The sequence below is a fragment of the Zootermopsis nevadensis genome, unplaced genomic scaffold (genome assembly GCF_977971745.1).
Source record: "Zootermopsis nevadensis isolate Lab colony 2312 unplaced genomic scaffold, Znev_1.0 Znev_ptg000013l, whole genome shotgun sequence".
Taxonomy (NCBI): domain Eukaryota; kingdom Metazoa; phylum Arthropoda; class Insecta; order Blattodea; family Termopsidae; genus Zootermopsis; species Zootermopsis nevadensis.
In genome coordinates, this window is record NW_028259145.1 from 14,315,660 (window position 1) to 14,331,109 (window position 15,450).

A 15,450-nucleotide genomic window follows, 5' to 3' on the forward strand; every position below is an offset into this window, starting at 1 on the left:
ATAGTGAAAACTTCAAAATATGGCAAATAAAGGTCTTCTTTTTTATTTTTGTGGTTCAATGGTACTCTATGCACTGGAACATAGTAGAACCAATCAGATAAAATAAATCATTAGTCAGCTCTAGCTAGGCATTGTTTAGCTAGCTAGCTGAGGCTTATAAGGCTAACATGGTTAATACAAATGCTCCACGCCTTAATATAACAGAAATGCCCAAGTAGCTTCCATACCTCCTGCTCTTGCCCCTGTTTCACGGTTGCGTATTGCCCACTGCATTGACTGTGGAGCCAGGTGATTACGGTGACCATGACCAGTACTCGAGCTGTGAAAATCAAATTAAATTTATATAAAAATAATCAGTTAAACAGTATGGCTCTGTGTAAAGTCAAACACAATACGAAGGAAGATGAAAGCCAACATTTATTATCTATTTAGATTCAGAAAAAATTAAAATATTTTTGTGGTGTGAAAGCTGATAACTCAAGAACAATTCAAAGGATTGATTTTAATAAAATCATATATTCGAGGTCTGTGCCCACCCATCCTGCTTGTTTTACACTATTTGTAATAGGGCATAAAATATTAGCATCCACAAACTGAAAATTCACAGGCAAGTACAGAGTGAATGGAGCAGCATTATTACAGTATGTGCATATTTCCTAACATGATTATTTGCAAAGCTGTCACAAAACACAGTTTCTTGTTATCATGCTGGCACCAGCCAAATTTTATTTATAATTGCAATTTTTCTCCTGGGTGTGTGAATAGAACAACCCTGTTGTTTTAACATTTTTCATTCTTCCATTATCAGTTATGTCTGTACATCATAACAATTGCATTTTATTCTGCTAGGAGACCTGTAGGTATCATTGTACTTTTGTACTATTAACAGTGCAATGGAAGGGAGGGGAGCCAATATCAATGCTGCAGAAGAAATGAGAATTCTAATGAAGAAGCTACAAACTATTATAACTTAATATGTTTGTTTTAATAATCACACTTACCTTCTGCGTTCCAGTTGCTCATCTGCTAGGGCAAATTCCTCTGTGTCCTGCTCATCAGTTTCACCTGCCTCAGACTCATCATCTTCTTGCTGGCTTGACTCTGCCGAATCATCCTCTGGGAACAGCAGCAGTGAGGCAATGCCTACACCGCACACATAACAGACTATTCACAGCCAACTGGCCAAGAGTAGACTGAATCCAGGATATGCCAATACCAGACAATGTTTTATTCTTATATTTTTAGAACTGTATGTATAAACTCAAATAAAGCTCTTGTAGCAACATTATTTAATAACGATAAAGAAAATAAAAACTAAAGAAAGTTTCAGAAAAAAGAGATATAGGCCTGAAAGAGTGTGTATAATTCCGAAATACCATCTAACAATATCTGCTGGTGTTTTAAACCAGCATAATAAATTCACTTCAAATTATGTTCAGTCACGGTTGATAATTTAATTACGAAAACAAAAGAAACAGACAAAACTACTCTGCCCAGTTATCATTTTGTAATATAAACTTCAATTTGATATACATTATGAAGTCTTTATTATGATAAAAAAACCCACTTTCAAGCTTCTTTAAATGGTATTGTGTGTCTGGATTCAATGCACACTCAACCAATGTGTGAAGTACTTCTTACAACTTATTACACAGAGTACTGTGAAAATATAATGGAAATCTTTACTAGAAATTAAAGAATCCAACTTTCTACTACAATAAAACAGAGGAGAGACCAACATGAAATGGCATTTCAGAAGCCTACTTTAGATACTTTATTATACAGTGAATTCCGGTTAATTGGGACACATTGGGATTAGAACACTTTGGCCCAACTGAGCAGCAACCCCAATTATGCGAAGTTTCACATAAAGAGTTACAAAAGGTTTAAAACAAAAGACAAACTCCTTTATTGAGCAACAAAAATACTGTAAATGAATTCTGGAACAAATGGTACAGATCAGAGAAAAATAATTACGCAGAATCGCTACACTGCCTGAACACTCGTGTTCATTACTGTGTGAATCAGCGATGACTCACTGACTTGCCCATGCCACACATCACAAGCGCGCCATGTAGCACTCACTGTCCCGATTAAACAGCATGGTGTCCCAAATAAGCGAAGCAAATTGCAGTTATTTTCTCGATTTGTTATTGGTCTTTAAGACTTGTCAAAATAAACAGCTGACCCGATTAACTGATGGCCCAAGTAACCAGAATCTACTATAAATACAAAATCCTGCACCCATTTATGCAGACATGATTTGCTTGACTTAAGCACAAGAAAATATACAAAGTTGCTAAAATACCAAATACAGTGAAACCTCGATGCATCGTTTTCGGCGGGGGTGGGAAATAAAAACGATGAATGCGGGAAAACGATAGATGCGGGAAAGCATTAAAAATTTAAAAAAAACAATGTTTCTCTTTCAAAGTTACTTCTTTCTACCAAAAAAGTCTTTAATGGACAACTGGTTTGTTGAAACTTTACGTTTTAGACCAAACAGAGCACTTTCCACGTTCAAAATGTTTTCTTTGTCACGTTCACTAATATTAAGCGCATAAAAGAACGACTTCACTTTCGCCAATGCAGCGTGTGCTTCGGCAAAACTCGGCAAAGCTTCGGGCTCGCATTTGTCGTCTTCCTCACCGCTCCAACCCCCTTTGCAGACAATAACAGGAAGAATGGAAATACTATTACTGCCGAACTCAACTCAACGTAGCTGTAGAAGACCCTGAACCGCTGGAAACGAGATGAACCAGATGAATGAAAAGTGCCGCCAGCCTTTCCTTTGTACTTGTAATAAAAGCATTTGTGAAGAAATTCACACTGCACATGCCATCTGGCATCGCTGGAACGAAATATGAGTGCACCCTAATTAAAATCGTAAAATTTCTGACAATGCGCGCCGCCATTCTCTCCAACTATCACCCCTGCACCGCTGACCCTCATTCCAAAAGAATGTGCTGGTTGGGCGACATAACAGGTTACCGCTACTGTGTATTCCAAAAACATTATGCGTCTTTCGGTATTAATTTATCTCTAAACCCAGCATTTTAAATTCTCAGAAACGATCATTGCGGGAAAATTGTGGGCCGGGACTAAGATTTTTGAACGATCGATGCGATAAAACGATAGTTCGAGGAACGATAGAAGCGGGAAAATGTAACATTATTTTATATGGGATGTATTCGGGACCGAACAAAACGGACGATGCATCCGGGAAAACGATAGTTCCGGGAACGATGGATAGAGGTTTCACTGTATAAATATATGTATCAGAATTCACATGTAGCACATGTTAGCTAGACCAAGTTATGAGAGATGTGGAATTGAGAGAAGGAAACTAGGGAGTAGACATAACACAATAATGGGCAGATACAGGTAGCAGGACACTCCTATGTGAAAGTTGACCTATAAATGTGGAAATGGAAGATGATCCAAATAAAAAGACCATTCATGCAGAAATGCCTAAAAAATACTGTACTTATTATTTCTATATTTCATTCTGCATGCCAACAAATAATAAAAGCTCTAAAAACTTGTTTACTTCTGCAAATGTAAACCTTTGGCTTTTAGGCTTAGCTGAAAGAAATTTTGGCAACCACAGAAATCAGTAAAGTTTTAATTTCTGATTCTCACTGATCACACTGAACATAAAACGTGAATTATGCCTTATTTTCTTAACCATTCTGTTTCAAATTTCAAGACCTTATTACTTATTTTTAAATATATTAATACTTTTTATCATCAATGTATCCTACTTTTTTCTATCTCACATTTATCTAGGAGAAGCTTCCTGTGAATATACTTACAAAACACACATAATATCTGCATGCCTCTTACATTTAAAGCACTAATTACACAAACATATACAGTAAAAACCTACCAAATTAAGAATCAGTTTCTAATGAAATTCTGTTTTATTTTACCTGTGTCAGATCCTGCAGTAGCTCCAGTCTGCACACTCCGCTGAGCTGAAGCTGCATCTTGGTTGCTATGGTTATCATCTGAGTCTGATTCTGTTTCTGCCAGAAGGTCTAGTTCATTATCTGATTCCCCATCTCCCTGGGCATCATCTCCTGGCCCCCCCACTCCTCCTACCAGATCTCCAACTTCTGCTTCCATTGCTTCCCCATTTCCCACGCCTACACCACCACTCCTATCTGCATTATCCTCTTGCTCACTGCCTTCACCATCTCCATCCTCAGCAACCAAACCTGCCCATATTCAAACCATTATCTATGTTACAAAGGATATAAAGCCAAGTGACAAACAGCACACACATTAATACAAGCTGGAATCTTTGTACAAAGGAATATCTAAGCAAAGTTGCATGTTCACCTTCTACTGCATCAGCATCATCTAGCATCATTACTGCAGCTGCTGCTGCTCTGGCTCGAGCAACACTGGCTGCCAGTCCAGGACGAGACACCTCTGCACCACGAGATGACCCAGTCATGTTGCCAACTAGAGGTCGTCCTCCTGCCAGATACCCACCATGAGGAGTCAGAGGTTCTACAGAAAACAACTCCTCAGAACCCTAAATGGAATAACATAGAAAAGAAGACAGTTTCAGGCATCAGGATATAACTAGCTATGAGTGCCATGCTCCCCTGCTCTATCAACCAACTCTTGAAATGAGTATATTGAATTATATCAGGCAATGGGCAAGACACTGTATTTATTCATGTAATTGGTTCCATAATTCTTGTCCTTCAGTTTTTGTTGCCAGAGTTTAATGCACAACTTTGGCTCTTCAGTTGAGCTGTGTCATGCGTTGAAGGTGTTCCAATTTCTTGGCAACCACTGCAATTGACATCTTCAGGGTGAATGTCTGTGGAAGGGAAAGGGAAGCTCTCATAACAACTGGCAACAGAAGTTGAGTGAGAGGTGAGTGATATGGCTGGGAAGAGAAGCAGGCTGCAACCCACTGGGAGAGCCATGTGGCTCAGAAGTAGTATAAGAGGTGAAAGATTATGCAACAGCTAAATGTAATTACTTTTGCCATTCTTTCAAGTGAAGTCCTAAAATGAAATATGCATGGCTAAAGACAGCAACTATTACAGCAGCATGCTTAAAATGAGAGTATTACTCACATTAATTACATCAATTGTGGAACTGGCAAGAGTGAAAGGAGCAGTTGGTCGAGCCACCCCTAGCCGGACAGGAGCTATAAGTGAGTCGGCTGTTTCACACAACTCCTCTACTGCCAGTTTGATCAATGCTTGGAAAACTCTCTTGCACTTCACCAGTGGCTGAGACATGCTGTTCAAACTAGAGTTCAAAGCAACACACAAAAGTACATTTGAAGATAACAGCTATAGTGTTTCCCTGATAAGAAGTTCTTCAATGGGGAGGGGGAAAAAAAAAAAAAAAAAAAAAAAAAAAAAAAAAAAAAAAACCAACAACAACAACAACAACAACAACAACAACAACAACAACAACAACAACAACAACAACAAAGGGGGAACATAAAATTTTGTCAAGTTCTCAAAGCTTTATGTTTACTACAACACTGTGGTCCAATATGTTAATAACTGTTATTTACACAACACCCAATGTAAAAACTAGAATAACTCCACATTCGAGACCAAAAGCAAAACTGATTTTTCATAAAGAAGAAAAAAACCCTAGTAGACATATTACTGCCACTTCAAGTGTAGTATGAGTATATCTCACATTCAGATACATGGATTTATATGGCAGTTCATACATTCACAAAGGAGAACATTGAATCTAGGTGAATATTTGAATAATTTTCAATCAATCAAAATTTGCATTACAGACCTGAATAATTTTTCCAAATCCAGAACAGCTAACAGTTAATCAGGTCACACTCAGTGGATGCAATGAAAACATAGTTCAATTCTGAAGTTACACTTACCCCCTTCTTTTACTGGTTGTTGGAGCCATCTCAATGCTGAAAATGACAAATATACGAGCTACAGAACGTACAAACCGGCGTGCTACCACCTTCGCATCTGCTAAACGACTAGGGGGTGATTCATTTTGGAGCTCTCTGATAAGTGTAGTTAAAAGAGTATCTAACATCTGAAACAAAAATATAAACATTCAATTATCAACAACAGCATTACAGTTTACTTATTTCTTCGTTCTCAATACGTGATACCCACTCAGATTATGACAATCTTACACTATCTTCAGTATAAGTCAAAAGCCATGGAACATAGCAGTACCTTAGTTAAAATCCATGCTGAATTTTCATAAGTACTTAAATTCAATGTCATACTCAACATTCTTTCTAAATAATAAAAAAAAGAGTTTCTTACAAGGTAAGAGTATGTTTTCAATTATTTCTGCTAAATTTTTACAGTTTGTATTCTATATTGTCTGGCAAATTAAATCTACACAGGCATGATTTTATTGTGTCCTGTCTTGCTCTTATACCAAAACTAAGTCTTTTAATTGAAAATTCTTTATGAAACAATATGAATGGGCTTGGTCTAAATAACAGTTAGCTCATCAGAGTTTTCCATCTGCTTGATGTCAATGATCACAAAATGGATAGTTGTATGGCTATTAACAGATTATCACACAAGATATGAGATAATTAATTACAAAATTCCATACAGAAGCTCATGTACCTTCACAGTCTTAGACAAATATCTAATAGTACAAATAAATAAGAGCATTGCTAACTTAATACTGTGTAACAAACTGCACCATACTAACAGCATACAGATACAGAAATTAGTATGTACCTCAGCACTGCACTTCACCAAAAGGCAATATGTAAACTTGTCTAATAAAGTTGTTCCAGTCTGACTCTGCAAATAAGTTTGGTCTTCATAAACAGGTTGTGAAGTTGAAAACACCTCTTTCACACCTATATAAACAAAATAATAAATACCAGAAATCCAAAAATTGAGAACAGAAACATAAACTGTGCAAAAGAATAGTTGAATTTTTTTACACTCTACAACCTCCATACAATTCATACTCATGTGATACCATTCTCATATTCTACTTGAATTCTGAATTTGAGATGGAAACATGTTCTTGAGAGTTTGCAAAGTTCAAACAGCTTTCAAATTAATCCACTAACATATTACTATTTTCACTCTAATTACAGTGAATTAAAAACAAACAGGCAAGATGACTTGTTAATGGAAAGCAGGTGTGAGCAAACATTATGAAGCTGAAATTCGGTCAGTTAATGCAGGAGTCGGATAATTGAAGGTCGGTTAACAGAGGTTTTACTGTATGTCATTAATAACAAAATTTATCATAGTTTACTTTCCTACACACAGAATAAAGAAATTATTGTAATCAAGCATTAGAAGGTGGATGGGGGAGTTTCATGGAAATACAGGTAGCCCTCGATTTACGCAGGGGATGTGTTCCTGGACGAACCGGCGTATATTGAAACTCTTTTATATTGTAAATCAATGGGAAGTCAATGACATGCATTCTCAGCACCCAAACATTCACGAGTAATATAATGGCATTACATTTAAAGCTCCAAAATAACGCAAATAAAATAAAGGGAATTTAAAAAATATATTTTATACAATTACAATTGGCAATTCGTTGGTCCCTGCGATTCTTTCATGTGACTGATGTGTACAGTCATCTCTGCGGTTATGCGATAGTTGCATTCATGTAAGACGCCGACCTATAGAAAATCGCGTAGTAAAAATAACCCCGGTACCTCCGCAGAGATTAAATTAATCCTTTGAAAGTTTAAAGCGCCAGGAATGAAACTGCATAAGAGCAAACTCGCATATGCGAAAGTTTGCATTTCACAAACAGCTTTTACCGATTCATCGATCTCATTGGAGCAAATTCGTGTTAATGAAACACTTAATTGCAGAAATAACTGTATTTATAATTTTTATTCAAAATCAGCAATGTAAGAATTACGACTTAGTATAAGAATCAGTACGAGATACATTGTAAAACGTTATAAATAATAGCAAAAAAAATTTTCTTTTCACTTTTTGAATTGCTGGTTTCAAAATCGGCGCAAATTGAGGGCTTTTGATGGCCCTAGTACACATACATATCCTTTTACTATATGTATAATTGCATATAAGTTGGGTGGTCTCCACTCTAAATTTTGTTTACCGAATGAAAACACCCATGAAAGAATATTATATTCTATTTAATTATTTAACCATTTTAATTATTTGATGTCTTTCAGTACAACTATAAAGTATGTTCAGTCCAGATGTATAATTTCTATTTAAGTGTCTAAACTACAGAATTTCTCTTCAGAGGCTCTGCAGCCTGTGGTAACTGCAAAATGGCTCCAGCCAGATGAGTAAAATTAAATGTCTACCAGTGACGTAAGAACACCTGGTATGAGCAGTAATGGCCACTTGAGGCACCATTACAATAATAATAATAACAAACAAGTGCAAAGACATTAGCTTTTGTTTATCTTGCAGTTCTGATTCTGTAAGCTACTCACCAGACATAATCATCCCACGCACTGCTGACCAGTCACTGAGAAGTCTTTCCAATGCCCTTCTACTGAACCGGGGAGGCTCCAAATCATGATCTGGTACATCTGGCTCTGAAAAACAAATGATGTAGGTACACATCCAAAGTTGTAGGTTGGGTCAGAAGAATTTTAATCAAAGTGGTACTACAAGCCATATTCACATACTAAAGACATCTTTTCTCAGAATGGCTGCTTTGATAAGTGGGGTGCATGTCACATTCAAAGACTTGAATTTCCAATACTTAAGACTTTGTTGAAATTAAATATGCTGAAAGTTGGAATTTTATTTTGCAGTGGTCCAACACGTAACAAAACCAAGGAAGGCAAGCCACATGAATATAGTAAGCTTAGTTTTACAACTTATTTTCAGCAAGTAATGAGCAATGAATTTACTCTACATACTCACAAAATTCTAATATAAAGAAAGACTTAAAATGCCATGTGTATGGCCAATGTGTGTTTTTATCACACACAATTTATGGCACAGAATAGCATATTTACATCACTACAAGACAATACCAAGAGTACAAAAAATTGTGTTATCTCATATTCACAAATAAAGAAAAATGAATAAATACCAGGAAAATTTTTGTCCACATTACTGTTAATGTGCAGTGTGGTATTTTTTCTTTCATTTCCTTTCATTGAACTTTAGACATGTATTTTGTTACACCCATCATTCTTTATAAACAAAATTATCATACTTATGTCAATATAAATCACACATCACCATCCAAACTGACATCCCCTGGAACTTATTTTATTAGGAAATGAGCATTATTGTTTTGGGGGCAGAAAATCCATAAACATAATTCAATAATAGCGGGGGAAAAGGCAAATGTTTCACAGATGAATAAACAAAACTGCAAACAATGAGAGAAAAAATTACTTTATTTGAAAGGTAGCACCATCACTGATGTTTTGGCAGTGGGCCATGTTGCCATTGAATGGTGCAAAGTTGAAAACTTTTAAATACAAACTTACCTTCAGCAGTAGCTGCACTAAAGCAGGCAAACTATATCACCTATGGAGCAAGCGGAAGAGGACGGGAGCATAAAGATCATAAACTGTACCTTGCATTCCAAAAAGTGATCTAGGCCTAATGAACATGAGCAGTAGTTTAAAACTAATAAATTTTTTTTGTCAGCAATAGCACAATTGGGCCTAAGCTCTGTCGCCTCCTTTCAGCCTGCGTGTCTCTCATAGTTTACTGGTTGTCACCCACACAAAATACCAAGTGCCCACTCTACAGATATAGTCACGATTTAGGCTGAATGTGTGATGTGTATGTTGTTTTGATCTAGACTTTACTGACTACTTTATTTCCTCTGAAGTAATAAACACACAAATTCCATTAACAATCACAAGTCCACATATAAAAGCTATGTAAAATTTTATCTGTAATTTAAAATAAAAGAATAGTACATTCAACAAACATGCAATTAACTGCAGGTTTCATTCACACTCATCCTACTAGTAGGAAGTTCACATAAGGTCCACAAAAATTTAAATTACAATGAGATTTATCACTTATCATCATCGTTATAATCACCACCACCATCATCATACCACAAGCAAGTACATACCAAGGTCTGATGATGGTGTTTTCCTACTGGACGCAGATGCACTTCTTGGTCTTGCAGCTCGATACTGGCGCTGCTCCACTGACTGGCGTCCTACAGTCTGAACCAGGAAGAGCAGAATGCTCTCACCTCTGATAGGAGAATAAATAAAATTTCTCTGTTAATGAGGGACTCACATTTACAATATAATTAATGTGCAGGTATTATGAAATAAAAATGTCTACTGCTGTAACATAAAAACCTCACTTTGCATTAACAATTTGCCTACTGTAAGTTCTAATTACAATACAGTAATGAAAGTACTATTGTACCTTTAAGTGTTATGTTTTCAAAAGCTTTTCTAATGCCCTGTGCTGAGAAATGTTTATTTTTAGACTATTTGTATAACTACATTTCTAATGCATGCAGCTTATTCTGTTTTACTGAATGACTGTAAATAACTGAGGCGGCTTGCAGTATAAATCATTTCAGGACTGTAAATAACTGTAAAACATTACCAGCAATGAAAAGCAAATAAAATTGTTGGGCTGACCATAAAATAGCAAAGTGAATTAACTTTCATTAGAATTTCAAGTACTGGAAAACAATCTGATAAGTAGAATGAAACAAAATTTATTGTAGATGCCTGGCTAAATCATAAATTAAAAACACAATGCTTCTCTAAACAAGAATCTAGACAAGGGTTTCTTCCTAGCAGAACAATAAAATATTATGATACTGCAAATACAATAATGAACCTTTGGTTTCCACAAAAGGCAGGGAATTTCTTGACCATCTGAAAGATTATAAGGATCTCAAGAAAGGCTTTGCTGAACTGAATTAGAGCACACACATATCAAAGCAGCATATACAAAATTAAATCAATTTGTTATTAGGACAGGCAATATTATAATGTCAAATTCTGCAGTCCCTTACCTGCTGTTTGGCTGAGAAACAAGTTCAGTCTCAGTGACAAGTCGACACAGCAAGTTATAGCGCGCTGCTTGCTGACCCATAATCAGGGCTTTGCATTTGCACTTCTCCCAGCAGTCACAGTAAGCTGTGGGGGAAGTACGCTTCAACTTGCAGTCATGACCCTTGTGACACACTCTGGCACATTCCGTGCAGCAACACAATGAACCAGTCAAACCACATGTGCGACATTCAAAGATATCCTGCAAATGTATTGATTCAATTTAATGAGAAACATCAACGTAAAAAATATATATATTATTCAACTCCATGTCTAACAAAAACACAGAAGCTAGGAGTGTACCAACCATTAAGAAAAGAATGAAAATTACCAAGCTATAATCTTCAATAAACAGACAGTGTAGAAGCCACTGTTTTTGGCACACACCAAGATCATCCAAGTGTCCTTTCTGGTTTTATAACTAAAATTATTCTGCACACACTTAATCCCACAAATGCTCTATGTCCTGCCCATCTGATATTCCTTGATATGACCATCAGAATAATGATCAGTGAAGGACACATATTATGAAGAGTTACACATTAATAAGTTTGTCATGTAGTAAGTTCAAATTATGACTGTAACACAATGCGTACAATCCAGATAAGTTTTCATATACAGCAGGCTTTAAATTAAACATAAATTACACTAAATAACATGTTTATGTCCATTTATGTGTAATTTAAGACAAATACAATTATAGTACTTACCTGATTGATGTGTTCAGCTCCAGTCCACGTAAAACTGCATGTATCATTACAGCAAACAACATGAAGTGGCGAATCATCTGGATTTGAACCAATAGGGTACACCATGGCAGCTACTGCACAAGCCTTCTGTTGCTGCTGGGATGATTCAGAAACTGAGGGAACACCAGCAGTTTGTGGCTCAGCTGTAGGTAATGATGATGGAACTGCCAATGGACTAGGAGGAGGAGTCGTTTCCTTGTTTGCCACACGCTGGATTGTATCGAGAAGTGTTAGAGCTGCCGCATATGCACGTGAGGTTACTGCCAACATGAATGGTGTGAGCCCTTGTGCATCTCTGTAAGAACAATAACACACACACACAAGCATGTGACAAATTCAATTAAACATAGTAGTTATTTAACAAGATCCACTTACCAATAATCTAAAATTTCTTAAAAAAATATCTTTACATAAAGTTAATTAAAAGGACTTACAAATAAATTATCTTCATTTACATGTAAAACAGATAAACATATGGCTGAAATGTGACCAGATTACAAAGTATACAGTCCAATTTGTAAAAAAGTAAACACAATTACTGTTCAGTGACATGTAAATACTGAGTACTAAGTGAATGAGTGATTACATTATTTGTAAATAAGCCTTGCTTAACAAAATTACTTTTTCCTAAGTTTATAAATGCATATAACTGCTAACTCACTTGGCAACAAGCATTTCCTTTAGGTGTGAACTTAAAGCAGAACTCTCACACAACAATTGCAGTGCCATTAGTGCATTGTTCTTGCGTTCTGTTGGGTCCACAACATATGAATTACTACATGTCACACCAGAGCCTGAACCTGTCCGAAAAACAAAAACAACTGTTAACAAAAGAATTTCACTATTCACGTGAACAAGAGAAAATTAAAAAGAGGCTAATAATCCAAGTTATGTAATATCTGAATATCAGAGTACAAGCAGTACTGCCAATTAGTTTTAGTTAAGAATCAACAAAATGATAAATACTAGCTAGCAATTTTGATATATCCAGCACAAGCCTGGAATAAACAACAAACACGCTATCTGAACAAGACTGATAAAGACTTGAGGTTCTCATAGCGGTGAGTATGAAGATTTCCGTCTTCTGGTGTTAACATCAACCAGACTACACAGCGCAACAACCCAGAAGACGGAAATCTTCAAGACTGATAAAGTTATAACAAATGAGAATTCTCTTTTGCAGGATCAATGAAATGAATGCCATGCTTAACATTCCATATCAGTACTTTGCAAATGGTAATGTAAAACTGCAATTCAAAAGGTGGGGATATTTTTAAACATAATCCTATTGGCAGAAAGAGATACATAATGACTCAAATGGCCATATTTAAAATACAGACATTCCATTATCACGTGTGCTTCGCAAAAACAAACTATAAAAAAAGTCAGCCGCTCCAAATTTTGATGATAGCCTGTGCACAGACACATTCTTTTTTTATCTTAAACTATGCAAAAGATATACAGATCTTTACAACAGGAAGTGCTAATGACAGATCTATTGCCCTACATAAAAAGGACTAGTCACAATGGAGGTTAAATGTCTTCTGTTACCCAGACAGCATACACAAACTGTGATCGTGACTGATTTATCTTCTTGCCAATTTGATGACAAGTGCTTGTACTTTCATGCAGGTTAATCATAATCATTACAAGTCAAATTGAAAAAGTTCTTCTACAATTCTAATTAACCTTTAAATGACAGGGATTTAAATGGCATAGTGGTAGCAGCCCTACGGAGTTTCTTTGCAGGTTTTTAAAATTTTGTGCACACTCTACGGAAAACTTTAATATTATCTAAAGTAAACATGATAAATTGACAAAATAAAAGCCATATTTATTCGAATAGAACAGAGAATAGATAGAGTTCTTTAAAAATGCAGTTAATATCTTAATTGCCTAAATAGGCCTTAATAACTTTACTTTGTTCTTTTGAAGCTCATTCGAAGTGGTTGTGAACTAATGACCACACAGAAAAATTTGTCTCCCCTACTTCGGTGGATACACATTATTCTCACCCATCATGCCGAGGAATGTGAGAAGCTTTGATTAGGGGCCTGAAAACGAAGCCGAAACTCACTTGACAATAACAATGTTTGTTGCTGTTTATGGTTATAGTTTCCAAGTTGACAGCTCAGGCTGACCTTGTAAAAACCCTAGAGAAAGTGATTCAATATTTGCAGCCCCTAAAATAGGCCAAAAGACGTAGCCAAGTCTTCTTACAATGTTGCAAGTTTTGAGGTCCCCTCCGGGAACGTTCGTAGGGCTGACTACACAACTTACGTTCCCAGGCCGGGAACGCTAGGAAGATAAAGGTAAACATTTTCAGTCTTCCAATACCACATTTACTTACTGCTGGTTGTGGGTTTTGTGTTAGGCGTATTTGAGGCCCCAAGACCCATAAGACTGTCCTCATCACCAGATGTTGGGTCAAATGTCTCTGGTGGCCAGCTCAAGGTTGGAATGGCTTCATCTGCCAATGGTTGATGTGCTCCTCCATCCACAGCCATATCACGTTCTGCACACAATTTTTGTTTTAAATTTTACAGCAAACATACAAGACAAATTATTACATTCTTATGGAGAATAGCTGATGACAGGGTATTAATTAGTGATGTGCAAACTGTTCTGAATTTCAAGAGAGAGAGAGAGAGAGAAACAACTCTGCCTGGCTTGAACTAATAAAAATGTTCGAAAAAAGTTTCAACTCTTATTTCGTCATTTCCAATATCACACCTGGGATGAATTTTCTTCGTAATTGATAAATCAACCATCGACTGTCAGCTAACCGTGTTATTGATAGTGCATAGTGAGCATCAATCTCTAACTCTACATGTATTTTGGTTGAATATATGCAGGAGTTGGAGGTGGGACCACTGATAAGGCAGGACTGTTGTGTCTTCAGTGTATCGGTCTAACAAAATATATCTAATAAAGGTGATTTCTTACTTAAACTCGAACTTGAATCGAAACTCAAGAACTTTAATACTGTTCAGTTCGAACTCTACTCGACTTTTTTTTTTTTTAAAAAAAAACTCTGTTCACACATCACTAGTATTAATGTTTTAAAAAATAGAGTTTTCTTACCAGATGATCTAACTGCAGCTGTGGCTCTTCGCATCATCTCACGCAGACTCACTGAGCGGGAACCCAAAGCATTGGTTATCACGTTGATAGACTCAAGTCCTGAGTTGTTAGTGCTATTACTTCCCTCTGGTGGGCAGAAGCAGATATACACACATAGTATATACATACACAAAGTTTTTTACCTATATATATATATATATATATATATACACACACACACACACACACATATACGTACATACATAAAACTATAGTTTTAAAAATTGAAAAGGGAAACAGTTTGTGCACAGCGTCTAAAAGTTACACAAAAAAGTGGAAATCGATGCATATAATGATTTAAACTTCTTTTCTTAACCATACATTACAAATCATTTCAGAGTTCATATTTTAACAATTCTGAAAAATTTAAAGCCTTCTCAGCTAGGACACAATGCTGTGATCTAAGATATTCCAAGGAACATAAGCAATGTAACTCTACACACCTTGATCTCCATCCTTGTTTGATGTTGGTGTACACATTGTGACACATGCATGGAAAATATTACGATTACCATCACACCGTTCCATCAATATACCCTGCAGTGCAGATCCTACATCATTGCAGCATTCTGA

At 36.2% G+C, this 15,450-nt stretch overlaps 1 protein-coding gene across 6 annotated transcripts in view; it reads right to left on the reverse strand.

The window, feature by feature from the left end:
- Window positions 1-15,450, reverse strand: part of hyd (E3 ubiquitin-protein ligase hyd) — a 50,051-nt gene that overhangs the window by 20,484 nt on the left and 14,117 nt on the right. For 5 of the 6 annotated variants that reach the window (XM_087348684.1, XM_022078650.2, XM_022078651.2 and 2 more), the window contains exons 15-29: window positions 15,321-15,446; window positions 14,839-14,964; window positions 14,105-14,269; window positions 12,416-12,554; window positions 11,716-12,049; window positions 10,969-11,207; window positions 10,057-10,184; window positions 8,438-8,542; window positions 6,726-6,850; window positions 5,888-6,054; window positions 5,100-5,277; window positions 4,345-4,543; window positions 3,933-4,220; window positions 1,002-1,143; window positions 228-319 (exon numbers count right to left, since the gene is read on the reverse strand). In XM_087348684.1, the coding sequence (XP_087204810.1) occupies window positions 228-319; window positions 1,002-1,143; window positions 3,933-4,220; window positions 4,345-4,543; window positions 5,100-5,277; window positions 5,888-6,054; window positions 6,726-6,850; window positions 8,438-8,542; window positions 10,057-10,184; window positions 10,969-11,207; window positions 11,716-12,049; window positions 12,416-12,554; window positions 14,105-14,269; window positions 14,839-14,964; window positions 15,321-15,446 (2,553 nt within the window). The remainder of the gene's footprint in view (window positions 1-227; window positions 320-1,001; window positions 1,144-3,932; window positions 4,221-4,344; window positions 4,544-5,099; window positions 5,278-5,887; window positions 6,055-6,725; window positions 6,851-8,437; window positions 8,543-10,056; window positions 10,185-10,968; window positions 11,208-11,715; window positions 12,050-12,415; window positions 12,555-14,104; window positions 14,270-14,838; window positions 14,965-15,320; window positions 15,447-15,450) is intronic. The other variant, XM_022078652.2, reaches the window with a different exon arrangement.